The 27,387-nt window shown below is 57.7% G+C and overlaps 1 protein-coding gene across 16 annotated transcripts in view; it reads left to right on the top strand.

The window, feature by feature from the left end:
• The window catches only part of ATP2B4 (ATPase plasma membrane Ca2+ transporting 4), a 43,432-nt gene extending 19,156 nt beyond the window's left edge, over positions 1 to 24,276 (top strand). For 8 of the 16 annotated variants that reach the window (XM_068660382.1, XM_068660389.1, XM_068660383.1 and 5 more), the window contains exons 3-22: positions 1,602 to 1,799; positions 2,456 to 2,713; positions 3,337 to 3,462; positions 3,861 to 3,986; positions 5,442 to 5,477; positions 7,030 to 7,191; positions 7,291 to 7,505; positions 7,596 to 7,838; positions 7,960 to 8,201; positions 8,546 to 8,780; positions 9,795 to 9,974; positions 10,107 to 10,194; positions 10,337 to 10,443; positions 11,396 to 11,587; positions 11,683 to 11,896; positions 12,150 to 12,361; positions 12,713 to 12,820; positions 13,201 to 13,383; positions 15,553 to 15,642; positions 20,644 to 24,276. In XM_068660382.1, the coding sequence (XP_068516483.1) occupies positions 1,602 to 1,799; positions 2,456 to 2,713; positions 3,337 to 3,462; positions 3,861 to 3,986; positions 5,442 to 5,477; positions 7,030 to 7,191; positions 7,291 to 7,505; positions 7,596 to 7,838; positions 7,960 to 8,201; positions 8,546 to 8,780; positions 9,795 to 9,974; positions 10,107 to 10,194; positions 10,337 to 10,443; positions 11,396 to 11,587; positions 11,683 to 11,896; positions 12,150 to 12,361; positions 12,713 to 12,820; positions 13,201 to 13,383; positions 15,553 to 15,642; positions 20,644 to 20,949 (3,521 nt within the window). In that variant the 3' untranslated portion in view covers positions 20,950 to 24,276. Of the gene's footprint in view, positions 1 to 1,601; positions 1,800 to 2,455; positions 2,714 to 3,336; positions 3,463 to 3,860; positions 3,987 to 5,441; positions 5,478 to 7,029; positions 7,192 to 7,290; positions 7,506 to 7,595; positions 7,839 to 7,959; positions 8,202 to 8,545; positions 8,781 to 9,794; positions 9,975 to 10,106; positions 10,195 to 10,336; positions 10,444 to 11,395; positions 11,588 to 11,682; positions 11,897 to 12,149; positions 12,362 to 12,712; positions 12,821 to 13,200; positions 13,384 to 15,552; positions 15,746 to 20,372 lie in introns of all 16 variants that reach the window. The other 8 variants (XM_068660391.1, XM_068660390.1, XM_068660396.1 and 5 more) reach the window with 8 other exon arrangements.
• Positions 24,277 to 27,387: the final 3,111 nt, after the last annotated feature.

The raw sequence follows: 27,387 nt of genomic DNA, 5'->3' as shown, positions 1-27,387 counted from the left end.
ATGAGCTGGGCTATTATTAGGAAAAGTGAAAGCCCAAAGCACTGCTCGGCTCCTGCCGTGCTGGGTTTGCCTCTCCGTGCTCCATGAGGAGCCCGATGTGGGGTGTGATGGTGCCCAGCGAGGGAAACCCCAAAAGAAGGGAGCTGCAAGCCCGGCACTGCGCCCAGCCCCAATAATGACCAGGTGGGACGCCCTGGCCAGGTTTTAGGGCAGGATGTGCATCCTGGGGGCTTCCACCTCATAGGGTGGGATCTCCCCTTGCACAAGTGATTTTGGCAGGGGGCTCTCCAGCGTCTCCCCTAACCAAAGATCTAGATCCTAAAAAGGAGGGAAATGGGTGAGTGGTGGGGGGGTCGTAGGAGAAGCCCACCTGCTGCCCCCCTATGGGGTCCCATCCAGACCCCGCTGTGTCCCCAGCGAGGAGCAGTCAGCTGCTGGCCTCTTGCCCTCTGCAACCCCTCCATATAAACTAAAACCCACCCCACCCTCGTCACCCCATGAGAGCGGGGGTAATTAGAGGGGGGGGGGATAGACCCTGGGGGTGCTCCCAGGTGGGTTTGGAGGAGCCACGTGTGCGCCCTCGGTGGCATCCCGTGCCGTGACGCCGGCGTGAGTCAGGCGCGGCGCTGAGCGATGCTGAGCCAGATTTTCCATCTCGGGGAGGCCACGGGGGGCCGGGAGATCCCGGGATTAGGGCTGGGTGGGGATGCACGGGCTGCTCTGCGGGGTTTTGTCAGGGTAGGGGGGGAAGCGGGGCGCATCCTGCTGCTGCCTCCAGCCGGGCCGCCCTGTGGGGAAGTGGCCCCCGGGGTGGGGCCGTGGTGCTGCCAGGCTGCTCCAGGCACCCATGGGTGCCCCAGGGCCGGGCGTTACAGCCCCTGCCCGGTGCATTTCGGGAGCTGGCAGCAGCCCCGGGCTGCTCTTAAGGTGGAAAACGCAGGGGCTTGGTGTGGGGCTGCATTAAGGTGGTGCTGGGCTGGGGGGGCTGCTCTCGCCTCGTCCCCCCCCTCTTGCAGCTCTTTGGTGCACGGGGAGGCAGCGGGGCCCAGTGCTCGCCCCATTGCCGCGTGCTGGGAGGCTGCTGCGCTCCCCCACCCCCTGCAACCCACAGGAAGGGGTTCAGCCCCCCCAAAACCCAATTCCCCCGATAGATCCGGGCTGTCCTACTCCTTCCCTAGCTCCCACCACCCATCCCAAAGCAGGAGCAGCCCCTGGGTCGCACCGTCCCCCATCCGCTGGGGGTCTCGGTGTCCTCTGGGGGGGGGGTCGGAGACGTTCCTGCGGCTCTCCCCGCTGCTTCCCCTTCCCCGAGCTGGCAGCAGAGAGGCATCAGGTGGCTCTGACAGCTCCGAGCGCCGCTGGCGGTGCCAGATTTACGGTTAATTTGCTGCAGCGTGTAAACAAGCCGGCCAGCGCCAACTGGCATTAACTGCGGCACCGGGGAGCGGCGGCTCCGTGCCCGCCCCGGGTGTCCCTCGTGTCCCTCGCCGTGAGGGGTGGCAGGAGCAAAATCTGGGCTCTGCGCCCCTCCGCAGCACCGGAGGTGAGGAGATGGAGGCAGCGCTGTGGCTCGGTCTCATTTCTCGCCGTCCCCTCGCCAGGTCTGTCCGGGAACCCGACCGACCTGGAGAAGAGGAGGCAGGTGTTCGGCCAGAACTTCATTCCCCCCAAGAAGGCCAAGACGTTCCTGCAGTTAGTGTGGGAGGCGCTGCAGGACGTCACGCTGATCATCTTGGAAATAGCAGCCATAATCTCCCTGGGCCTGTCCTTCTACCACCCCCCGGGCGGTGACAATGAACGTGAGTCCCCGATGGGTTTTGGGATGAAATCTCCCCCTTGTGAGTCCGTCCCCCCCCATCCTGGTGGTGCCTCGGAGCTGTGCTGCTCCTGCTGTCCCCTTTGATGGTGGCTTCTCCCTGTCCTTGGGGCCCTTGGTGTCATCCCACCCGTGTCAGGGGACATGCACTAGTGGATGTCTGGGCAGAGCCATCACTGTGGTGCTGATCCTCCCTCTGTTCCCCAAGGGATGCTCATGGTGTAAGAGGTCTGTATGGCCTGGTGGCTTCCCAAATCCCACATGGCTACTTCTTTGCTTTGGGACAAGGTGTCCTTTGGTAACTCCCCCAAACCAGTGCTCTTGTGAGTGATCCTGGGGTCATTAAGGTTGGAGAAGCCCTCCAAGATCAACCACCCCCTGCCCTACCACCACTGTCCCCACTGAGCCATGTCCCCAAGCACCACGTCCAACCTCTCCTTGAGCCCCCCCAGGGACGAGGAGTCCCCCACCTCCCTGGGCAACCCATGCCAACGCCTGCCCGCTCTGTCTGAGGAGAAATGTCCCCTCATTCCCAACCAGAACCTCAGGGAGCACCCCAGCTGTGCTCTGTGAATGTTTCTCAGGAGCCACCAAGCATCCCATTGTACAAAAGGTTTTATTTTTTCCCCCAAAATGCAGTGTGCGGGCAGTCGTCAGGCGGCGTGGAGGACGAGGGCGAGTCACAGGCCGGCTGGATCGAAGGGGCGGCCATCTTGTTCTCGGTCATCATCGTGGTGCTGGTGACCGCCTTCAATGACTGGAGCAAGGAGAAGCAATTCCGGGGCCTCCAGAGCCGCATTGAGCAGGAGCAGAAGTTCACGGTCATCCGCAAGGGGCAGGTGATTCAGATCCCCGTGGCCGAGATCGTGGTGGGAGACATCGCGCAGATCAAATATGGTGAGTGAGGGGCGCGGGCAGCGCAGTCATTCCTCTCAGACGATGGGAGATGCTCTGTTTGGGTGACAGGGCTCTGCTCACCGCTCGCCAGCCCACATCAGGGACTTGTTTCAGCAATCTGCTGGTCCCAAACAACCCACAACCATGTTCTTCTTGGTGAGCATCTCCCCAGCGAGGTGTCTTTGGGAAGACCTAAATGTTGTAGCCCTCGGGCTAGAGGAGGTCCTGCTCCTGGCTCGCTTGTTCCCTGCAGCTCCCGTCAGGAATGAGTTGTGTTTTTTTTCCCTGTATGGTGTTTATTTTCACGTAGAGCTTTTTCCCACCTCTGCAGGTGGATGTTTGTGTAACAGTTCGGTGTATTGAGGCTTTGGGAAGGCGTGGTGTTGATTCCATCAAATCAAATACGAGGAAGCACCATGCGATTGAAAGACCTCAAAACTAATGCTTTGCCTGTGAAGATTTTAGAGCCATTAGATGTCACTCTCCCTTTGCTTCTCCTACCTCTAAGCTTGGTCTGAGACTGAATTTTGAGTCCTTTTGCTAACACCCGAGTCCTCCTGAGACACAGGGCGAGCTGTGGCTGGCCGGGCTGGGACCGACCCCTGTCTTTGCTCCTCTCCTAGGTGACCTCTTGCCAGCAGATGGGATCCTGATCCAAGGGAATGACCTGAAAATAGATGAGAGCTCGCTGACTGGGGAGTCTGACCAGGTCAAGAAGTCTCTCGATAAAGACCCCATGCTGCTGTCAGGTGAGGCTTCTGGGCAGAAAACCCAACTCGTGTTGGCACCAGAGCAAAAAGCCTGAGGTTTTGGCATGGTTCAAAGTCCCAAACCTGTTGGCATCACACTGTGAATTGCTGAATTGATCGGGATGGGATCCTGACCATCTCTTTGGCAACCATGAGAGACATGGGAACAGCACGGGGACCTTTCCAGTGTGTCCCCATTTGGGCAGATCCCATGTCCCAAGCGCCCCATTGCTGCTGGGGCCGGCAGCCCTGGGGGGAGATGCCCCAGGGAGGAAACCCCGGCTGGTGTGGGGGCTTTGTGCTGCCATGGGGAAGGGGCCTCCGCCTGGTCCTGGTGTTTTGGGGGTGATGGAGCCCCATGCTGGTGTCCTGCCTCACTGTACCTCCCTGCGTGCCAGGTACCCACGTGATGGAGGGCTCCGGGCGGATGGTGGTGACCGCCGTGGGGATCAACTCCCAGACAGGAATCATCTTCACTCTCTTGGGGGCAGGAGAAGGAGATGAGGAGAAGAAGGTGAAGAAAGGTAAGGAGATGACTGAACCCACTTCCTCCCTCCTATTGCCTTTCTCCCTCCCCTGGGGAGCATCCGCCAGTGCCCAACAAACCACCGAAGGGATGCGGTTGGGCTTTAGTGTGCCTGACCCAGGCAGTTTGGCAAGCTTTTGGGACAGCGTGGGACGTGCTGTGAGGGGAAAGCCCCTCGTGCACCCAGACCTCGGCTCTCCAGTTCTTTTTGGTCACAGCTCCAGCTCTCTTCTCCTGCCAGCTGCAGCCTGCAGTTGGAGGGTTGTGGGGTCACGGGGAAAAGGGCCGCCAGTGCTGCCCCAAAGTGGCACGGTGCTCGTTGCCACCCCATGGTGGGAAGGTGAGTGCCTGCAGGGTGTCAGCAGCCCATCCAGAGCCTTGGAAACTTGGCTGAAGATCTATGCTGAGCTCCCTGGGCAGGAGATGGAAGCACAGGGGATGGAAGAAGAGGGCGAGGAGAGGTTTGCGCCCTGCTGGGTGGAGGAGAGGAGAGCAGCCGGGCAGGCTGAGCTGTTCCCGATCATGCTGGGACTCGAATGCTTTCCTGCTCTCACGTCTCGCTGCTCCGTGCCAGCCCTCCTCAGCCACAAAGGCTTCAAAGCCAGCGTTGGTGTGAGTCGGGCTGGGGAAGCTGAGGTTCAGCCCAGCTCGGAGGTGGGAGCGTGGGGAGCGGCTGCTGGTGGAGCTGAGCAGCAGCTTGCCTGGGACCCGGGCACGGTGCTTGGGGTTTTCCTTGTCCCCAAGCTCTGGCACTCAGCCCCACAGCAAACCCAGCTCCGTGCCACGTGCTGGGGCCTCGCAGCCCTCGATTTGGGAGTAAAATTGAGGAAGGGAGAGCTTCATTGTGGTACCTGGGGGAGAGGAGAAACCAGGTGTGGTGTATAAATCCCTTTATCATGCTCTGCTTGTATAAATTACAGAAGCACAGGGCTTCTGGTGTTGTGGAGGCACACCGGGGATCCTGATACGGGGACGGTGCCCACCGCAGACATGGGGGGCTCTACCCCTTGTAGTGCTGCCCATTGTGGGGGGGCAACTAGGTGCGTCCCTGTTGGATCTGGTGGCAGCAGGGGGGCCGGAGCACTCAGCACGTGCTGGGCACCCATCAAACTCTGCTTGTGGCTTCTGCCCAAAGGCCTGAGACATCCCATCACCCCGTGGGGTGCTGGTGGGAGTTGTAGGGGGTGCTTTACATATGGGGATGGGGTGCTGGGGAAGCCAGGGAGCTCCAGATCCTCCTCGTGCTGGGGCGCAGGATGGCCTCCAGCGAGGCGAGCTGGCTGGGGTCCCACACTTGGCACCCAAGGGTGACAGCAGTGGTGCTGAGCCCCCTGCACGGATGCTGCCGGAGCAGCGTGCGGCCCCTCGGAGCGGGGCTGGCCCGTCCCATCCTGTCCCCGCTCTGGCTGCGGCTCCGTGTGCTCAGCCCTGCACCCTTTCTCTCTTTGAACAGGTAAAAAAACCGGAGCCCCCGAAAATCGCAACAAAGGTAACCAGCCTCTCCATCCTTTGAACCAGCACCACACTAACTACCGAGCATTCCTCCTTCCTTCCTTCCTTCCTTCTTCTCATGAGTCTGTGCTCTTTGCTGCTCCGGCGGGACTCTCGCCTCGTTGTCCTGGGAGAGGGTGCAACGGTCCCGTGGCTCCGGCACGGCCTCGCGGCGCTGGGCGCAGCGGGGACAATGCAGGCTGGCTTCCCCGTGGCCAAAATCTTCGTGCAGGGGGGACGGGGCTCTTCCCAGCAGCCCGGATCATTGGCAGAGCATCTGTGTCCACGTTGGCGTGACCTGGTGGCTCTGAACCTTCGTGCCCCCCAGGAGCTGCCCTGCTGCGGGCTTTGTGGTTGGGCACGGCTGGGGGAGAGACGTGGGCACATCGCGTCCTCCCGGGATAAGCCACCCCCTGGGACCCGGCCCGCGGGACGGTTGCACCCTCTCCTCCCATGGCCTCGACTCCGTGAGCGTCTCTCGCCAGTGTTTCTCACCCTGTTCTTTGCAGGCTGTGGAGGAAGCCCATTTCTGCACCTCTCTCTCCACCTCTTTCTCTCTCTTTCTCTCTCTCTCTCTCTCCTCTCAGCAGTTTGAGTTGCCCTCCTTCCCGTCAGACTGTGTCCGGGTGCTTGTTCTGTCCGTGTTGGGGGCTGGCATAAGGAGGTGGCAGACACGGGGCAGCTCGGGGCTGTCTCCGACCATCGAGGGGACAGGTCCTGGGACACTTGGGGGGCCCCCGCTGCGCCCCCAGCCCCAGCAGCCTCGCAGGGGGTGGCATCTTCTCTCCCCATCCTGCTCCACAACTCCCAGCCGACCTGGGTCTCCAGACCCTCAGCTGGATGAGGGCAGGGAGTCGGGCCGAGCTGTAACAGCTGTCTTGGGTCCTAAAAACGTGCCCTAAAACCATGATGGATGGCTCAGGTCTGGGTTACGGGAGCTGGCTCACTCCTCTTCAAACTCCATCCGACCGCCTAACCGTCCCCCTCCATCTCACCCCTCCAGCTCCCCTGTGAAAGGATTCCTGCTGAGCCCCCAAAGGGCATTAAAAAGGCATTAAGGCACCGAAGAGGGGCTCAGAGCAGAGGGAAGCCACTTCCCAAGCTTGTCCCTGCTGGGATGGGGTCTGCCAGTGCATGGGAGCTGCTATGGGGCCAGCCCAACGTGCTACAGGGCACAAAGCAGCCCGTGGAGGGGTTGGAGACCTCCTGCCCATGGCCTGGCCAAGGGGTTTTGTGCAGCACCACCACGAGAAATGGTCCTGCCCGGCCCCCGGCCACCATCAGCTCCAAGGACCCTTCATCCGTGGGGCTGGGGCGAGAGGTAGATGGCAAAGACTGAGCGACAGGGAGGCGACAGGGCCCCAGGCCACGAGGTTTCCATGTGCTCGGATGTGTGTGTCGTAGGGAATGGTGTGTGTTGTAGGGAATGGTTTTGTGCTCTGGGTTTTCTCTCTCTCTCTCCCACCACCATCTTTCTCAGTGGTGTCCTGCAGGTCTTCTGGTCTCTCTCCTACTCACACGTGGTGTCTTATTTTGCCCTGGGGCTGTAGCTAAAACTCAGGATGGTGTGGCCTTAGAGATCCAACCCCTGAAGAGCCAGGAAGGGGTGGAAAACGAGGAGAAGGAGAAGAAGAAGGTGAAGGTGCCCAAGAAGGAGAAGTCTGTGCTGCAAGGGAAGCTGACGCGCCTGGCGGTCCAGATTGGGAAGGCAGGTGAGCAGCTCTCCCTGGAAATTTTGGGGTGAGAAGGGGCCGTCCCCTGCCTCCCCTGTGTCCCCTCACCTTCTGCTCTGCCCCTTTTTTTTCCCCCAGGGCTGATCATGTCGGCCATCACGGTCATCATCTTGGTGCTGTACTTTGTCATCGACACCTTCGGGGTGCAGGGCCGGCCCTGGCTGGCGGAGTGCACCCCCATTTACATCCAGTACTTCGTCAAGTTCTTCATCATCGGTGTCACCGTGTTGGTGGTGGCCGTGCCCGAGGGGCTCCCGCTGGCCGTCACCATCTCCCTGGCCTACTCTGTGAAGGTGAGACCTCTGGGGGGGATGTAGAGGGCTTTATGGGGGAAATTCGGTCTTTTCTGGCTCTAACCCCGCCGGCTCTGCTGCCTGCTGCAGAAAATGATGAAGGACAACAACCTGGTGAGACACCTCGACGCGTGCGAGACCATGGGGAACGCCACCGCCATCTGCTCGGACAAGACGGGCACGCTCACCATGAACCGCATGACCGTGGTGCAGGCCTACGTGGGGGACACCCACTACCGCCAGATCCCCGACCCCGAAGCCATCCTGCCCAAGATCCTGGACCTCATCGTCAACGGTGTCGCCATCAACTCTGCCTACACGTCCAAGATCCTGGTAAGCAGGCTGTTGGAGAGCCGAATCCTTGACTTCCCACAGCCGTTGGCCAACCCTACAGCTCCCATCCTGCCATACCCAGGTTTGACGTTGTGTTTTCTTTCCCTTTTTTCCCCTCCAGCCCCCAGAGAAGGAAGGGGGGCTACCCCGGCAGGTGGGGAACAAGACGGAGTGCGCCCTGCTGGGTTTCGTGCTGGACCTGAAGCAGGATTACCAGGCGGTGCGCAACGAGGTGCCGGAGGAGAAGCTCTACAAGGTCTACACCTTCAACTCGGTGCGCAAGTCCATGAGCACGGTGCTGAAGAACGGCAACGGCGGCTTCCGCATGTACAGCAAGGGAGCCTCTGAGATCATCCTCCGCAAGTAACCGGCCCCTTCTTGCTTTTCGTGTCCTCTCCCAGTCCCACCAGCCCCGAGGGGCTTCAGGCTCTCAGTGCGCCATGGAGCTTTTTGTGGGGGAGGCGTTGAGGGTGAAAGGGCCCAGGTCTTGTGGAGTGGGGAGGAAGGGGCTGAGCTGGAGGTGCTGTGGGTGAAATGTTGGGTCTTGGGGTCTTGGTAGCATGGTTTTGGTAGAGCTGTAGGCAGCCCTGGGTTGGGGGATGTGCCCATTTTACAGGCAGGGACAATGGGTGGCAGGGAGGGGATCACCGAGCAGGGCAACGTGCCGCTGCCCATCTCCCTCACCCTTTTGTCCTGGTCCCACGTAGGTGCACCAGGATCCTGGACAAGAACGGTGACGCCCGGGTGTTCAAGTCAAAGGACCGGGACGAGATGGTGAAGAAGGTGATCGAGCCCATGGCGTGCCACGGGCTGCGGACCATCTGCCTGGCCTTCCGCGACTTCCCCGCTGACGCCGAGCCCGACTGGGACAGCGAGAACGAGATCCTGTCCGAGCTGACCTGCATCGCCGTGGTCGGGATAGAGGACCCTGTGCGGCCAGAGGTACCAAAGCTCCCTCACTGTCCTTCTCCCAGCCCCGTTCCTGGACCAGGAGCCCTTTTCCATGAGGCCCATTGGGAAGCACGAGCATCTCCTGCACGTCCATCCCCGAATTGCCCCAGGATGCTGCGTGCTGCCATTTCCCTCCCACACCCAAACAGAAGGACCTGGTGGCATCCTGCTTCCCCCAAACCCTGCTCCTTTACGGCTGCAGGGGTCTGTGCACAAGCCTGACTCCTTCCATGTGCAATCCATGTTGATGCCAGGCAGGAGTGACGAGGGTGCTGGAGAGGGCAGGACTGATCTAGCCAATTTTTCTCCCTCCTCCTTGCATCTCGCTGCCCCCATCTGCCATGGGGGTGCCGGGCAGGCAGCTGGCCTAATGCAATAACCCCTCCGCTACCTGCCTCTTGATTACATTTCAGAGCTTGCCCCCGTGCTCCTGCCTTGCTTGCATCTTTCCTTATTAGATGTTCAAGTATCTGGGCCTGGGAATTGCATTACAGATGCCCCGTCTGCGCCGGCTCTGGAGGCTGTGATTCGATTTGCTAATTCCTCACTAATATCCTCTTCCCCCACCGCTCCGTAATAGATAAACCCATTAGGGCAGCAACGTGCTGCCGGAGCAGTGTGGGGTTGTTTGGGGGGGGGATGCCCCCGTTTTGACGGATTGTCTCGGCCGTGCCTTGGTACCCAGCTCCGCAGCATGACGTGGAGAGAGCAATGAGGTTACCCTGCCCGGGGAGCTGCTCTGAGGGATGCTCTGGTCCCTGGGGGCTTCTCCGTACCCCCAGGGATAAATGGCTCGGCTGGTTTTGTGGGGGGCAGCTTTAGGTTCAGCAGCAGGTCCCCAAGCTGAGCACCCAGCTGAGCATCAGGTGGCTGTTAAATGGCTCGTGGCTGCACCGAAACCCCTGCCTGGATCTATTTGAGGAGGGGGGAGCACTTGGGGACAGCAGCAGAGGGGCTGCGTGGCCCTGCCCTGCCCACCCACCCTCTGTCTGTGCGCGTCCCCAGGTGCCCGATGCCATCCTGAAGTGCCAGCGCGCGGGCATCACCGTCCGCATGGTGACGGGGGACAACATCAACACCGCCCGCGCCATCGCCACCAAGTGCGGCATCCTGCTGCCGGGGGAGGACTTCTTGTGCCTGGAGGGGAAGGAGTTCAACCGGCTCATCCGCAACGAGAAGGGCGAGGTGGGCTCCTCGGGGGGCCTCTCGGGGGAAGCGGGGTGCCTCGAGGCGAGGGGTTTTGGGGTTGGTGCTCTCAGGTGGGGCAGAAAAGCGGGGTCTGGGGGTCCCTGCCCTGCTCACATCCGTGTCCTGCAGGTGGAACAGGAGCAGCTGGACAAGATCTGGCCTAAGCTGCGTGTGCTGGCCCGCTCCTCCCCGACGGATAAGCACACGCTTGTCAAAGGTGGGTGCGCAGCAGCCCCCTGTGGCCGCCTCCCTTCCCCAAAGCCTCTCGATCCGCCCTGCTCGGGTGCTTTTGCAGCATAACCTGTGCTGGAGGCTGCCCTGGGAGCTGACTTTATCCACGCTGCTTGTCCCCGATGCAGGAATCATCGACAGCACCGTCGGTGACCAGAGGCAGGTCGTGGCTGTCACCGGGGATGGGACCAACGATGGCCCAGCGCTGAAGAAAGCTGACGTTGGGTTTGCCATGGTAGGGACTGCAGTGGGGTCACCACGGGGTGCTCCCTGCTTCGGGGGTGGTTTTGCATTTCTGGGGAGAGAAACTGACGACCTGCTTGGTTGTTCTGAACACTCGAATTACCTGGGGAGTGATGAAGCTCATCCAAATCTTCCTTGGTGGCTTAGAAAGGAAGAAGAAACCCTCTTGGGAGGTTTGATTGAATTCCCAGGAACTTTCTAGGACTTTAGCGAACAATTGCTGAAAAGCAATCCTCCAGTAGCCTGGCTTCTCTGCCCCAGCTGTGGGGTGGTGGCAAACTCAAGGTGACACAGCGCTTGTGGAGCACCAGGGTCCTGCCCACAGTGGCCCAGGGTGCTGAGCTGGGAGGTCCAGCAGTGCTCTGGAGCTCTCTGTGACTCCGTGCAGCTTCCCTTTGAAACTCCTGTCCTGCACAAGCCGGGGGTTCCCATCTCAGGCAGGTTTTGCAAACCTCCAGGAAGCTTCTCGAGGTCAGGGAAAGGGCTCCTTGCAGGGCACCACTGGGTGTGTGCAGTGCCAAGCGAGCGCCTCCCTGTACGGGCAGTAAGAAATGCAGCGTGCCCAGCTCCTACAGAGCAAATCTCACCGTGCTGAGACACTGCAGTGACTTTTGGGGGGCTGTGGGGCTGCTGCTTTGCTGCAGTGTCACCCATCAGGAGCACTGACAGCTCAGGGTGACACACGGCACTGACCCAGAGCCCCAATTTGGAGCTGAGCCGTGCCTGTCCCTGAAGGCTGCGCTGCTCAGGAGCTTCCACGCTCGGTTTGCTGCATGGAGCAAGGACTGGGAGCAAAAGGCAGGGCTGGCACCAGCTCCTGGCTGTGGTGGGGTCTTCTCTCGGGGCTGTTTTTGGGGAAGAAGCAGCATCATGGAGCCGGGCAGATGGAGTGCATGGAGCTGGCCCCTGGCCTCATCCCTGCCGCTTCCTCCCCGGCCCTCAAGGGCATCGCAGGCACCGACGTGGCCAAGGAGGCTTCGGACATCATCCTGACGGACGACAACTTCACCAGCATCGTCAAGGCGGTGATGTGGGGCCGCAACGTCTACGACAGCATCTCCAAGTTCCTGCAGTTCCAGCTGACCGTCAACGTGGTGGCCGTCATCGTGGCTTTCACGGGCGCCTGCATCACACAGGTACGGGGCTGCCAGGCCGGGCATGGGGAGCAAAAGGGCCCGAAAACGGGGCAGGTTTTGGTGATGTGACACGTTTCTCCCTCCTTTCCCCGCAGGACTCTCCCCTGAAGGCCGTGCAGATGCTGTGGGTGAACCTGATCATGGACACCTTTGCCTCCTTAGCCCTGGCCACCGAGCCCCCCTCCGAGTCCTTGCTGCTCCGCAAGCCCTACGGCCGCAACAAGCCGCTCATCTCCCGCACCATGATGAAGAACATCCTGGGGCACGCCGTCTACCAGCTCACTATCATTTTCACGCTGCTTTTTGTGGGTGAGCTTCGAGATCCCGAGAAACCGGGGTGGGGATAAAAGGGGCGGATGGCCACCGCACCCTCGGTGGTGATTTTGGGGACCCCACGTTGGCCACCACGGAGCTGATGGGTTGGGAAGCAAACGGGTGATGATAGGGGATTTATGCTGAGAACTGAGATCCTAATTCTGTTGAGGCCGAGCAGAGGTAAGGAACGGGATCTCATCTTCTTTTCCTTGCCCGTCCCCACCCCGAAAACCCCTCGCCTGCTTAGGGGAGAAGCTGTTTGACATCGACAGCGGCCGCAACGCCCCGCTCCACTCGCCGCCCACCGAGCACTACACCATCGTCTTCAACACCTTCGTCATGATGCAGCTCTTCAACGAGATCAACGCGCGCAAGATCCACGGGGAGAGGAACGTCTTCGAGGCCATCTATCGCAACCCCATCTTCTGCACGGTGGTGCTGGGGACTTTTGCAGCCCAGGTGAGGCCGTGGGGTCGGATTTAAGGAAAGGGGAAGGGTGGGAGGGGTGCTGGGAGGTCCCATGGGTGCTGCTGTCCCTCCCCGTAGCCCCTTATTCCCCTTCTTTCCCCTTATTCTCCAGCAGCTTCTTGGTGACACAACCTGGCATCTAGGGTCTAGAGTGTGTCGGGAGGTGCCAGGGCTGGCAGCACGCCTCTGGTGTCTTTGCTGGTGTAGATATGAGGTCCTTGCCCCAGCTGTCATCTCTGGGAAGGGGATTTGTGGGGTTCTGGGGGACCTTTTTCTACTCGTGGCTGAGCGTTGCAGCCCTCTGAGCTCCCGGCGTGTGACTTGTTCTCCCCTGTGCCGCAGATCATCATTGTGGAGTTCGGTGGGAAGCCCTTCAGCTGCTCTGGGCTCACCCTGAGCCAGTGGTTCTGGTGTATTTTTATCGGAGTGGGAGAGCTCCTCTGGGGCCAGGTAAGAGCCAGCCTCTATAAAAAATCAATCCACCCCGTTCCTCCATGCCTGGACGGGATCCCAGCCCAGCCTGCCGGGCTTTCCCTCTGCCTTTCCTTTCCCTCTGCCTCACCGCCCTGCTTCCCCCCAGCATTTATTCAGTGCTGGGGCAGGAGATGATGCTCCATCCTAAAACCACACCGAGGAGGAGGAGGATGCTGATAAGCCTCCTCGTTCCCACCCTGCATGCCCTGGGGGTGCTTCCAGGGCTGGCATCTCTGCGCTGAGTCCTGGCAGCTCGCTGCAGGGCTGCTCCCCTGGGGGAACGCTGCTGGCTGGGGGCTCCGTGCTGCCCCAGCCCACGGGCTGAGCCCTGCTCTCTCTGCTCTCCCCCCCCCCAGCTGATCTGCACCATCCCGACCAGCCGCCTGAAGTTCCTGAAGGAAGCCGGCCACGGCATCACCAAGGAGGAGATCCCAGAGGAGGAGCTGCCCGAGGACGTGGATGAGATCGACCACGCAGAGATGGAGCTGCGGCGGGGGCAGATCCTGTGGTTCAGGGGTCTCAACAGGATACAGACGCAGGTACTGCGGGGCGGGGGCTCCTGGGGGGCTTTCTTCTCTCTCTTTCTCTCTTTCTCTTTCTTTCTCTCCAGGGGCTCCCTCTGGAAAGAGGCGACGGCTGCTGCTCGGAGGATGCCATCGCCTCCTGGGCTAGACTTCTCCCACCACCTGTGCCTTTTTGGGGTCTGCCCTGGTTTTTGGGAAACCGGGACGGCCTGGCCTGCTGGGATGGCTTGGGGTAGGGGGAGGTACGGGGGGCTGTTCTGACACAGATGGGGGCGTCCTGCAGCCCCCTGCCCGCAGACACCTCGCTCAGCAGCGGGTCAGTGCTGGAGCCTGCTGGGGATCGGCCCCATGGGGCTGCATCGTGGCGCACCCAGCACCTGCCTGCCCTGCTCGGGGGGCTTGCAGCAGGGCTGGCTCTTGCTCCAGGGTCAATGCAAGCTCTCATCGGGCTCGGGCAGAGCCTGAGCTGCCTGGGGAAGGCTTGCACCCCGTGCCAGGAGGCTGCCAGGGCTCTCGAGAGCCAGCTGCGGTCTCTGAGCTCCCCCAAATCTTCGGGCTCAGGTTCCCCTCGGTTCTCCCAGCCGTGCCGGGTGCTGCCAGCTTCCCAGCAGATCTCCCTGCTGTGAGCAAGCATCGCCTCCCTCTGCCCGCGGGGGCTTTTGCCATCCCTCCCTGCCAGCTCCCCTGGCTCCTTGCCTGGTGCTCTCAGCCCTGCCGCAGAGGCAAGGAGGAGGATTGGTTAAGATATGTGTTCTTTTTTTTTTTTTACACCAGGTTTTTTTTTCCCCAAAGGGTGTTTTGTTTTTTGTTTTTTTCCACCCCGATGGTTTGCTGCTCGAGGCAGGGAGAGCTCCCTTTTTCCCCTCGAGGCCTGGGGCAGAGCTGCCCCTTGGCACAAAGCTGTTTAAGTCCCATCTCTGCGGGCACGCAGGGCTGCATCGCCCTTCATTCCTCTTTCTTTAGCCCTAAAACAACTCGGGCCAGCCAAAATGCCCCGGGCATGGGGACCAGAGCTAGCAGGGCAGCTGCCTTGTGCCGTGTTGGCTTCTCCTCTGGGAGACATCACTTTGAGGATCTCGAGGTGGGGGCTGAGCTGCCTGTTCCCCCCGGCTGGCTCCCCGGGGAGCCACGGGCTTTGGGGGGCAATCCAGGTGTCCTGGTAGGTACAAACGTGGACCCGCAGGCTCTGGGGTCTCCCTCCTGTAGCCGTGGTGGCTCCCACGAGCTTTTGCTATTAGAACATGGGGGGGAAAAAAAATGCTCCTGGATGTTGCAGCTGTTGGCAAGTCCTGGTGCTGCTTCAGCATCTCTCTCGTGGCCGCGGTGCCCTGAATTTGGGCAGAGCAGCAGCAGGTCACACCCGAGCGTCGCACGGGCTCGTGCCCCCGGTCAGCGGGGCTGAAGGAGGAGTGCGGGGCCGTTCCTCGAGGTGTGCTGGGGCCGAGCACCCCGCTGGGGATGGAGGTCAGGCTGGGCAAGGAGCGAAGCAGGACGCGAAGCATCTCCGGGGTGATTTACCCTGGCGCTTCCCCAGGGGAGCAGCGAGGAGCTGCGGGGCTGGGCACAGCCCGGGGGGAAGAGTTTTTTGGGGTGGCAGCGACCCTGCTCGGTCCCTGGAAGGTGCCCGCAGCCCCCCTGGGGGTGCTGCCTCGCTGCTTCCCTGCCAGCTCCCCCCCGAGCCCTCTGCAGCCCTGGCTGGGAGGCTGCGATGCCTTCGGGCACGGCCCCAGCCCTGGGTGCCCGCCACGGCCCCGTAGGGCTGAGGGACCCCAAATGCTCTCCCAGTGCAGTTTCCAGCCCGCCGGCTGCCAGCTCCCACTTCTGCCTGCCCTCTGCCTCTCTCTGCTCCTCCTGCAGACTGTCGGGGTAACCCGGGGTGCTCCCCACCCCACCACACCTCTCTCGGTGGTGGGACAAACCCCGCACTTCTGGGGATCAACCCCGCACCTCTCGCACCTGCCGGGGCCGGAGCCCGCCTCCCCTCTGCTCCCAGCCACCCACCGAAACCCCTGCGGGTTTGCGGGAGCGTGGGCGGGGGGCTCTCCTCCTTCCTTCCCCCCTCTCCATCCCTTCTTCTTCCTTCCTGTCCCTGTGTGCCTGCCCAAACCCCGCTCCCCTCTGTCCCCGACCCCTCTCCCTGTCTCTGCCCGGGGCGACGCTATCTCACTCTCTGATTCTTTGCAGATGGACGTAGTTTACACATTCCAGACCGGCGCCTCCTCTTTGCAGGGAGCCCTCAGGAGACAGCCTTCCATTGTGAGCCAGCACCATGATGTAAAAAATGTTTCTAGCCCAACCCATGTAGCTCTTTCCTCCGTCAATTCCACTCCCACCACTTCTGCTGTTGCTGCTGCTGCTGCATCTCCTCCTGCGGGCAGTGAGTGATAGTCTATTAAAATGCATGACTTCTAATAACCACAGCGAGCACCTGCACAGCCTCTCCCAGCCTGTTCTCTCTCCCTCTCTGGCCCTTGACTGACGCACTGATCTCTAAAGTGAAGGATGGGGCGGGAGAGCCTTAAAAAACAAATTTAATTTTTTACGCCGTTGCACCTTGAATGAGCCGCTGGTACCTTCAGGTCCGTCCCCACCCCATTCCTCGTTGCTTCCTCCTCTTTCACCTCTTCTCCTCCTTTGCAGGATTGACCTATGGGTCCGCCCTCCCGAGGGGCGCAAAATTTGGGGGAGTTCTTGTTGAAAGAACCGTGCCTTTCTCAGCAGCTCAGAGCCTTGCTGTGAGAAGGGAGCGCTGTGTCCCCAGGGGGCTGGCGGAGAAGTTGCTTTACCGCAACCCTAAAATCCCTTTTGAGAGCAAAGCAACCTCTCGGACCCTTCCCACAGCAGTCAGCACGCTCCTGAGGGCCGGCTGGGCTGCGGCCAGGGGCCGCCTGCATGCTCCCTGCCTTTTTGCACGAGTGCCAGGAGAGGTTTGTGGGCTCCTGCCACGATCGGGGGGGCTCGGCAGTGCGCGAGCAGCCGGGCACCGCGGCTCAGCTGCGGCCGAGCCCCCCGGATCGGAGCTGGCTTGGAAGCAAGCAGCCCCCGTGTGCTGTGGGTTAACCTGCATGCCGTTTGGGACAGGGCTGAGGTCCCCGTGCCGAGGCTGGGGGTCTCGCTGCGCACCCTGGGGACCCCCCCAGAGCCCTGCCTCGAGGCTGCAGCAAGCCCCGGGCAGGACGGTGCCGGAGCGCACGCGCCACAGCTCCGCGTAAATCCAACGCTGCCGTGGCAAGGAGCACACCGAAGCGTGTCACAGCTCTGTGGGGACACCACGGGGGGCTCCCTTTGTCCCCCCAGGTGTCCCCAGCATCGCCGCCCCGCGCAGCAGCTCGGCGGGGCCCGGCTGGCCGCTCCTTTCTGCGCCCGCCACTTTCCGCATGCAAACGGAGACAGAAAACGTGGCTGGGCCCAGCGGGACCCCTTTTAGGGTCCCAGCCCCGAGCTGATCAAAGCCCCGAGCCCAGCCCTGCGATGTGGTGCCCTCTCCCTGTTCCCTGTGAGCAGCAGAGGTGGCTCACGAGCACGGGAGCCGGGTTCTCTCCGCAGGGCTGTGCCAGGCTGGGAGTAGGTAGCGTGTCTTTCCCGGATAATTGGCTTTTTTTTATTTTTTTTTTCTTATTGCACAGTCATTTTCCTCGTTCTCTTATTAAAGCAATACCCTCGGCGACTTTTTGCATAGCTCCCGGTCCCCGCTGTTTACGCAGCGTGGGAGAGAAGAGGGAATTTGGGGTGATTTTTTTGTTTTCTCTCTGTTCAGCCACCGCCGATGCCTGAGTTTGGCGGTGTGTAACCCCCTGTGCTCCTGCAGCACTGCAGCTGCCTCCTGTTCCTGACTGCAGCTCTGCACCGCCGGGACTCTGATCGGCAGAAAACCCCTTAGACGGGGTCTGAGGGCATTGGGGTTTTGGGGGGAGAAAATCCAAATGCAGATTTCTTTGCAGTCTGCGGATTGATGCTCCCCCCGGGGTTCTGCAGCGGGGGGTGGGTGGATAACTTGGATGGCGCGTGTCCTTCCAGGCAACAACCGACCTTACCAAAGGCTAACCCAGGCTGCTGAGCCTTCCCTCTGTTCTCTATCTGGACTTTTCTCTACGCCCTCTGCTGCTTTCCTGCCCTCCCTCTGCGCTCCTCTTCCCTCCCCGCAGATTGTCGGCGTCCCGCTGCCTCCCGGCTGAGCTCCCCGGGGCTGGACCTTGGCAGCCTTGTGTGTGGGGCCGGGGGGCGTCGGAGGAGAGGGAAATCTCAGGTCTGGCTCCAGGAGGTGGTCTGCAGAGCTAAACCCGTGCCTCTTTGGGACTTTTGGATCTGGTTTGAGGCAGCTGGGCCCAGCAAGCCCTGGGTCGGTGGCGGAGCCGATGCTGGCATCGTGCAGAGGACCTAATTCCCACCTCCCTTTTGGGCAGTGGCTCTTTGCAGTGCTGGTGTAAAACAAGGATTTATTCCAAGCTCAGAGGTTATGCCAAGCTCCTTTGATGAGGGGACACCTGAATCGATTGTGCATCGGTTTGAGGGAGCTGCTTAAATCAAAATATTTGGGGGAGAGGTGGAGCAGACGCTGTTGTGGAGCAGCAGGCAGTGATGTGGTAGGCAGGGTCCGGGCTCACCAGCGCTTGAAGTGGTGTTGGAGGGCGTCTGAGAGGCTGCTCCTTGCTCTGCTGGAGCTTGTACTGGGCTCGCCACCTCCTCGTGGGGCACCAGGGCTCCCCTTATCCTGCTCGGGCTGTGGCTGTGTGTGGTTCAGGTGGTTCTGCACGCTGCCTCCGAGCAGTCGGTGCTTTTGGCAGTTGTTGCTGCTCTTGGGATGCAGACGAAGTGACAGGTCGCTGCCATCGGCACGAGGCAGTGCTCAGTGGTTTGTCTTGTCCTTTGCATTCACCCTAAATCCTGGATTTATCCAGGATCTTGCTGTGGGACATCCTAGTGCAGGACTCAGCTGCGAATTCCCATTCCCAGCCACGCCAACCTTCCCTTCCCGCAGCCAGCTGGTGCTCCAGCATCACACAGCTACCCTCATCTCCTCGGGGGTGTCCCACCCAGCTCGTGTGGGTGCTGGAGCTGGCTGCTTTGTTTCCAGAAGGTGTGCTGCACCCCTGGGACACCCCAGCGTGGGGTGGCACCGCCGCTCTGACCCAGAGCGGGCTCGGAAGGGCACCCCCATGGGAGGGGAGCCCTGAAGCATCCTGCAGGTAAAATCCCCAGGGTTTCAGGCACAGGACTCATCTCGGAGTAACTTCTCTGCTTTGCTTCTGGGGGTGCTGTTTGTGCTGAGACCAAAGACCCCAGGAGGCCCTCGCTGGCTGTGCCGCGTGGCGATTTCCCTCCTAGCATCCAACCAAGGCCGACTGCTTAACCCGGCTCAGCTCCCCGGGACAAGGGGTGCCTCTATCCACCAGCTCTGCAGCCCGTTCCCGAAGAAGCGGCAGCACACACGAGTATTTTCAGCCTCCTGAGCTTATAAGAGGATCCTTGAATCATTCTCCTGGCAGCCCTGCGCTCTCTGCTCCCTCGGCTGCCGGCTGAGTGGTGGGGAGGCTGCGGAGGTGCAGCGTGGGGATGCTGCGGAGAGCATCCCATCGATGGGACCTGTGGCTCTCCTCTTTGTGCCCGAGCTTCAGCCAACAGTGCCACCGTGAGAGCAGGCAGGGGACGTGTATGGGGAGCAGGTGGAGGTGGCCCGTGGCTACCAGGGCTCCTTCTGTGGGGCAGGAGACGGACAGAGCAGGGCTGCTGCTGCTCCGGGGAGGCGTTACCGACTTCAAGGCAGTTCCCTGGTGGCTGGGAGGGTGCCACAAGCCAGGAGGGTGCTGGTGTGAGCTGCTGGGGCCCTCTGGGGAGAGGCAGCAGGGAAGATCAGCGGAAGATGCAGCGGAGTGACCCAAGAGATGCTTTGGAGAGCGCTCCGTGCTGGGCAGCTCCCGGCTTTGCAGCAAAAGGCAAAGCCCTGCGACTTCACCAGGTCCTTCCGGGCTTGGAAGCCTTCAGCTCGGTTTGTCAGCTCCGCTTGGAAAGCCCGCAGATGGCAACGCTCTCGTTCGGTGATGCCTTTTGACATCTTCGAGTGACGGCAGCCCCGAGTCACCCGCGGGGGCTGGGGCACTTCTGTGCCCGTGCTGCTCGCCCCACGCACCCCAACCCCTGCACGCCGCTGCCCGGGGGCAACATCAGCCCCGAGCATCGCTGCCTTCTGCCCCCTCGGCACCCATCCGACCCAACGGCTGCAACCCAGCTGCAGAGGGAGGGCTGGAAGAGGTTGTTTTTTTTTCAAGGCTGGGTTTCTGGAGGAGCAGCGGATCCTGCGGTGACCTCCGTCCCGGCTGACTTCCAGATCTCTCCCTCCCGGTGCTATGCAGGCGGCACGGCCACAGCCTGGCTGCCCAACCTGGGCTCCGGATCTCCCGCTTGCCGTGCCCCGAGCCTGGCTTTTGGCAGTGCTGACAGCCCCCTTGGCTGCTCACGGGAGCAGCGAGAGGTCCTGGCAAGGTTTGGGGTTGTTTTCCGTGCAGAGCATCCACCGAAACAGCTGCCTTTGGGAACCGCCGGGTCCTCGGGCACGTTGCAGGGCAGGACGCAGAGCTCCAGCCCGGGATGCGGGTGGCAGCAGTGCGGGGAAGCTCGTGGGCATTTGGCTTCCTTCCTGCATGCTTGGCTGGGGCCCGTTCTGCTGCTCGTGGCACCCACCTGGACCTGCTGCTGCACGTGGGCTTGAAAAGCCGGTGACGCCTTTTTAAAGCCCGTTCCTTTCTGTAGGACTAAAAAAGCGAAGCAAGCACACGCGTTGCTCCCACGGTAGAGTTTTTGCCTTGAAGCGAACCCACTCTTTGTCTAACCCACCTCTTTTTTTGAGTCGTAGTTCCACTTTTTTTTTTTTTTGTCCTCGTTGATACACACAGATACGCGTGCGCACACGTAATGACAACTAATGCATTTTGGCTTCCATTCATTCAAAGTGATCTGTTTTTTTTATTTTATTTATTTTTATTTTTTTTTTATGTCTTTTCTTGCAGCTTCTGAAGTCGCCCCATAGTCGGTCGATTCCCCATCACACACCTAGTGCCTGAGTCTGATCCATGTTGGCCCTCCTAGTTCACCATAGATCTCTCATTTTGACTTAGCTGTGTGTTCAGTGGTGGTGACGTTGTTGTTGTTGTCGTCCTTTTTTGTTTCATCGTCTTTTATTTTTTAGTTTCTCCTGGGAGCTCGGGCCTCTCGTAGCTGCTACTAACCCCTCTTTTTTTTTGTCCCCCCCCCACGCTCTGCGCCCTCGCCTCCCGGCAGATCAAAGTGGTGAATGCGTTCCGTAGCTCCTTGTACGAAGGCCTCGAGAAACCCGAGTCCAGAAGCTCCATCCATAACTTCATGACTCACCCGGAGTTCATCCTGGAGGAAGACGAGCCTCGAACACCATTCCTTGACAGCGCTGAAGACGACCCCGAGACCGACGGACTCAAAAAGCGAGGTGGGGATAGCCTGGGTGGATCGACAGCCCTCAACAGAAATAACAATGCAGTGGACAGCGATCAAACCGAGGTCACCTTCCCGGAGCCCGAAAGCCCCTTACACAGCTTGGAGACATCGGTTTGACCTTAGAACTTCGACCCCCTCCTCCTCCTCCTCCTCCTCCTCCTCCACCTTCGCCCCGCGCCCTGTGTGATGTTGGCACCAGTAACTGATCACACACTGCGGTCACTTCGTGTCAAACTGCTCATACGTATATCATTTTGGGGGGTTTTGTGTTTTTTTTTTTCTTATTTTTTTTTTTAAACGATTATTTAGCTGTGGGAACCGGAGTACCACGATGCTGGGTGTCGGGAGAGGGGCTACGCCAAAATTTTGTGCATCTTCATCCCTGATTTTTCAGTGGTACTCGCCCAAGTGAAACAGCCAGGTCATTTTCCTCTCCAGGAGTTGGGCTCCATGCGTCCGTGAGGGGGGTTTTCACTTTGAGAAAATGCATGTTCAAAGAAAAAGTTCAAATTGTTGTAGTCTTACATGCACGCTCCCTGCCCGAGGGCTGTGGGCTGCACTTCTGACTTTCATTTTTTTTTTTCCACTTGTGGTTTTTAAGGTTTTCTTCTAATGTTGGGGTTTGTTCTTTGCTTGTGGGATTTGCCCCCAAGGAACTTCACAGCGGGAAGCGGGGGAGTTAGCACTGTAGTGCGACAAGTTGAAAAAAAAAAAATAATAAAAAAGCAAACAAACAGCCAGGAGGAAGGTGTTTACTCGCAGGTTGATAGATGCAGGGATGTACACCAGTCTTCCACCTTGAAAAAAATGGTACCTAGCCTTTCCAGCTCCTCCTCTGCGTGCGCACACGTTTCTCTCTGTTTCCAAAGCAGTGACGGGTAGACAAGGAATGAAAGGGACTCGGCTGGAACCTTGCTGGCCAGGAAAGATTCTGTTTTATTAATTTTTTTTCTACCAAGTTAGGTGCAGGTGAGCTGGCAGTGTAAAGGGGGTGAAGAAGAGCGGTGGTGGTGAGCAGCAGGGCTCTTTCTGGGGAATCCTACGAAACACATCTCTTCTGCTCGCGAGCGGCTGTGAAACTTTTGGCAAGAGCCCTGGAAAGCTTTAGCAGCCCCTGCTGTCGGGAGCAGAGGGGTTTTTTTTTGTGTTATTATTTTTTTTCTTCCTCTTCTGGCTTGTGTGTTCAGCTGGGCTAAATAATCCTCCAGCCTCGGAGTGCCAAGCTGCAGCGAAGTGCCGAGGAGCCCCCGAGGATGCTCCAGCGGTGCCACCAGCTCCGCGCATCCCTTCCTAAGTGGTAGGAGGATGAGCAGCGGGTTATTGCTGCTACGGCTGGGCCAGCTTTTGGCTGGTGGAAGGGACAAGTCAGGCTGTCTGCGTGGCCCCTGGAAGGGAGGGGGTCTCCACGGCCAGTGGGAGAACCCGTGATTGCCAGGGAAGGGGCTCCCTTGCGGAGCTGGCAGGCTGGCTGGCTGGCCGCAGGGCTCCCAGGGCTGCTGCACGCCTCATTTGCTGCTTTATTTTTATTTTATTATTATTATTTTTTTGAAGATCATCTCTTCACCCCGCATCCTGCCTCACCTCGGTCTCCTGTAACTGTTTCTCCCCAGGGTGGGAGCCTCGGGCTCTGAGCAGAGGCCCCGGGGTGCTGGGCACGTTGGCTCTGCCCCGACCCTCTTGCAAAGCCAAGAAGGGGGCAGAGCAGGAGGCAGGAGTTGGCTTTGCTCAGGCTTAGTTTTTTTTTTCCCCCATGGGTTCACCCCTGGTTAGTGGCTTTGGGTGGTTAGGGCTGGAAACAGCTCTGCAGCCTTCTGTCCCTCGTCCTGTTTGGTTTGGTTTGGTTGGAAGCAGAGAGAACCCGATCATAACTGGCTGTACGATTTCGTCTTTGCCCGGCCTCTGTCCCCGTAAGCAGAGGTGCCCACGAGAGGGGGGGGGGCTGGCTGGTTTCTTCTTTTTGTCCTTTCCTTTAAGAACGCACAGCAGAATCTCCCGTGCCTTCTCCGAGCACTGCCTGCAGCACCGCCTGCCACGCGAGGGCCCAGTACTTTGCCAAGAAATAAGTGTTCCTTAAACGACAACAGCAAAAACCAAGTGTCTTTGTTTCGTTGCCCAGCCCAGCACCGACCCACCCGGCCCTCCCCGGTGCTGGCAAGGGGAGGGTGAAGGCTGGGCTCCGTACACTGCCAACAGCAAGGAGAAATTGCCACCACTGCCCCCTCTCAATTGCAAATTCAAGTCTCGAGGCACCGGCCCCTGCCCGCGCAGACAAAAACCCATCGCTGGCCTCCCCTTTTCTCCTGCACGCGAGCCAAAAAAAATGCCTTGGGCAGGACAGGGGGGTGCTGCTTGCCTGGGGGTGCACCAGTGGTGTAAGAGAGGGGTGGCCGTGGGGTTTGGGGACATAGTTCAAAAGATCACTTTTTTTTTTTCTATTTTAAATACTTGCAAAAAAGAAAAAAAAAAAAAAAGAAAAAAAATATTAAAATATGATGTTCTTACAAGCTTACATAAATATTTATTAAATACTTGGGGGGGGGCACTTTTTTTTTTCCTTTTGATATTTTTTTTATTACCTCAAACCTGCTTAAAAACAAAAAAACAAAAAACAACCTTAAACCAATGAAAAACAACAAAAAGCCAACTTTGGAGGCTCTTAAAGTCGCTCCCAGAAATCTGTGACTGGTGGGTTGCCGCAAGGGTCTGGTTGTTCATTAGCTGATCTATTTTTGTTGTTCTAGTTTCCATGTTTAGGAGGGGGAAAATAATTATATATAAATATTATGCAAAAAAAATATATATATAGTTTTCTTTAGATCAAAAAACTGATATTTTTACGTCAGCCATATGTATTTTGTTTAAAAGAAAAAAAATAAAATAAATAAAATCTCGAGTCCCGCGTCCGCGACGACGCGTGACGGCAGTTCGGTGACAGGTAACAAATTCCGTGTATCAGCGACCGGCTGCCAGTCAGCTTCCTTTTCTCTGAGCAGCCATCTTTCTACTAGACGTTAGTTGGACGAGACAAATGTTTTTTTATATAAATTATGTTGGTATGGCTGGTTGCTTAAAGTATAAGCGTTTCTTGTGCATACATCTTTTCTGTAAAGTTTTTTGTTTTTTGTTTTTTTTCTATTTAGTTTCAGTGATATACTGGCAGCAGATGACTATTGGGTTAAGTTATTGAGGACATTACAAAAACAGTTTGGGGGAGATTGGTGCTCTACGTGGAGAGGCATGGTCGGCAGCATGAACTTCTGGGGACTCTCTGCAACATGCCTTGAAAGAGGGGGAGATTTTTTTTATTTTTATTTTTTGCTTTGTTTGAACTGCCACGAGTGTGCACGGGGGAGAGTGCCATGCCAGACAGGAACCGAAGTCATACCCTGTGATCTGTGTTAACTTGCCTTGGAATGCTTTGTTATTAAAACACTCTGAACATAATTTTGCATCCAGTTCTTAATAACAGTAGGGTCTCTGGTGGTGGTGGTTTTCTGTGAAATAAATTGGCAGGTTGGTACCAAAGACATTACATCACGTCCTGTGTGCATTGCTGAACAGGCATTTTTAGGCATTTGCATTCTGTGATTAGGTTTTCTTTGATTTGCACAGGGATTATACTTAATTTTCAAAGGTTTTGTGCAATAAGCTTAAAATAAAAGAAATTAAAACAATCTCAAGAAGGAAAAAAACTAAACCACCTTTTAGCATGGGCAGCCTTTGGCTTTCCCCAGCCAAGGAGTAGACGTCCTGTAGTGCTGAGCCCCTTCGGAAATGCTTCTTTTGACAAGATGTTGGGGTTAATGAGAAATCCCCATCCCGAATCCAAGAAGCACACCTCCACAACGCTGTTGCCAGCTCCTGTTGCCCTCCATAGCCCTTGCATAACTGCAGGGACCTCAAAGAATAATCCCTGCAGGCTTCTGTACCTCTCAGGGGGGGAAGGATGCTTGTACCTGCAATGTTCCTCACCCGTGTCCAGCTCCTACAAGTTCATCAGCCCCTGGAGCACGCAACCTGTAAACTGCACTCCTGCAGCCCCAAATCTCCCGAGCAGTGGTGCGTGGTGATGAGGGGGATGCTCCTCTGTTCCTGCCCCAGCCAGGGAGGTTTGGGGGCACGTAGCTGTTCCTCTCCAGCATCTCTTTGCCTAGGCTGCCCCCTGCTACTGAGGCTGGCTGGTCTCTCTGGCCTGTCTCTGATATCCTCCTGCTCAACAGAAGAAAAAAAAAAATAAATCAATTTTCCTTCAAAGAAGCCCATGGCTAAAACTGCCTTTAGTTTATTTCCTCCCCTTAAAATATATATATATATATATATATATATACAGTATTAAACCAACATTTGTGTGTGTATATATATTTATCCAGTGCTCTCACAACAAAATTTTGATTTGAAGAGGGCACACAGATCTGATTTTTTTTTTTCTTTTCCAGTAACTAGTATAATAAGCACTGGTATTTTTGTATAAAAACAGAAAAATACAAAACAAAAGACTGAATATTATGTGGTATGCATGACATTAAAAAAAAAATGGTGGTTTCAAAGCAATATGTACCCTGGTGTGTTTGCCATATCCTAGAGTCCAGCTTAAAGTGCACCTGATCTGTATTGCATTTTGATATTAATCTCTATGTACAATGTTTTGCATGTAATTTATATGGTTCTTGGGAGAAAAAAAAAAAATTGAATGAATTGTCAGTTAGCTTCTTCTGAGAAAACAGACTCCAAGCAGAGACATTACTCAGATCAGAAGTGGATGAGCAGTTGAGGGGTGGGAAAAGGGGTACATATACAAAAAATTAAAAAAAATAAAAAATAAATAAAACATGCTGGGGGTGGGGGAGAAGGGAAATGGTTTTGAATCAATAAAGCTTTGGCTGTTGAGCAGAAACAATGCACGAGTGCATCCAGAGAATAAAATGTGCCCACATGTAACTGTGACGTCCTCAGTGTGTCCACCAGCTCGTGAAATCAATCCCACATCTTCTCGTGGTGCTAGATGAATGGCTGAGCTTCCCATCTGAGCAAGGCAGAGCGTGCAAGTAGGGCCTGCAGGGTGGAAAGAGGGATGGGGATCAAGAAGCAAGCCCACTGCTATGACAGTCCCTATAGGCAGTGTGGGTTTTCTCTCTATGCAAGCCTCATTATTCAGAGGCAGAGTATGGCTTCATCCATTCAAGGTCCAGAATCAGTTGTCAAATGCTAGCCAAAGCCAGTGGCTCCTGGGCTATGTGACAAACTAACCCTAGAGCAAAACTCCTCCTTGTCCTCTTACCTGGTGCCCTTTCTGCGATGCCTTTAGGGTGAGTCAAGGCTATGATCTCCACCTTCTGGGGATGGTGTTTGAGCTATCTCCTACCTCAGTGCTGAGATCGTTTGCCTCTGTAGAGGCCCTTTGCCATGACACGAGTGACGATGAGAAATAAAATCAACTAGCCTCTGAAACGTTCTTGTTCCCAAGCACAGTTTTTTCACTGGATTGCTTGAACTCCTAGTTTTTGGCCGAGAAGCTGTTGTTTCTCTGTGCCTTTAATAAGAGGCTTTCTCTGGAGCCAAGTCAGGATGGCAAGATTGAGCTGGGCAAGGCTATCGAGGAGGAAATTCAATCTTCCCAGCTGGGTGTCTGACCCTTGGAGCCCGGGCCAACTGATCTGAAGCGGCTGTAAAAGCTTTATTTCGCAGCAGCGCTGTCTTCCCTGCTCGCATTCTAGGCACGGTGTTTCTGCTGACAGCATCTTCCACCTCCTCAGCAGAAGCTGCTTCTTTCTTTAAACGTAGTACAGGCTGGACGCAAAGAAAGAAACTGTTAGTGGTGCTTTTAGCTATTTAAATGGGGAGAAAACCAGCCAATGTTTATTTCTTTGTCCAGGGCGGACACGAATGCTTGCGTGACGTGGGCTCCTCTCCCACGTCCTTAATTGCCAAGCCGGTAGCGGCTCTGGTGACGTGTCCCGTGGGTGTCTGTGCAGTGACGGGGCTGCCTCACCCCTGTGTACCCCAGGACAGACATTTGGGGGGCTCTTTGCTGCTACCACAGGGCGCAACCTGCGGGTCCTGGGGCAGGCAGGATGAGTGCTGCTGGGCCCGGAGGGTAGGCCTGGCCTGAGAGGAGACAGTAAAGGAGGCAGGTTTGGGGCTTAAAGCAGGCTTGTCCTGCCCCAGCCTTCTCCAGAACCTGTGTGCCTGGCTCTGGAAAGCCGTGACAAGACATAAAATGACTCGCAGCTTGCCAAGAGAGCTGCGGTGGTGGAGGAATGGCCGCCTCAAGGGGCTGAGGCCAGGCACCATCACGGGCAGGACTCGAGAGATGAGGCACGATCTTGGCACAGACACAGAAGGGAAGGGGAAGCACTGCTCTGCTGGCCCTGAGCGGTACAGCCCCAGGAGAAAAAAAAATAATCAAAAAATAATAATAAATAAATAAATAATAAAAAAAAGCCGCCCGCCCGCCCGCCAATTTATTTGGGGCCCGCCCGCGCCGCTTTGCTCCCCGCTCGTCACCTCCTGCTAGGCCGGGCGGAAGTAGGGGGGTGAAGCCGAGCCGGCCGCCAT

This window comes from Anas acuta, chromosome 24 (assembly GCF_963932015.1).
Source record: "Anas acuta chromosome 24, bAnaAcu1.1, whole genome shotgun sequence".
Lineage (NCBI taxonomy): Eukaryota > Metazoa > Chordata > Aves > Anseriformes > Anatidae > Anas > Anas acuta.
This window is presented reverse-complemented; position numbering and strand designations above follow the sequence as displayed.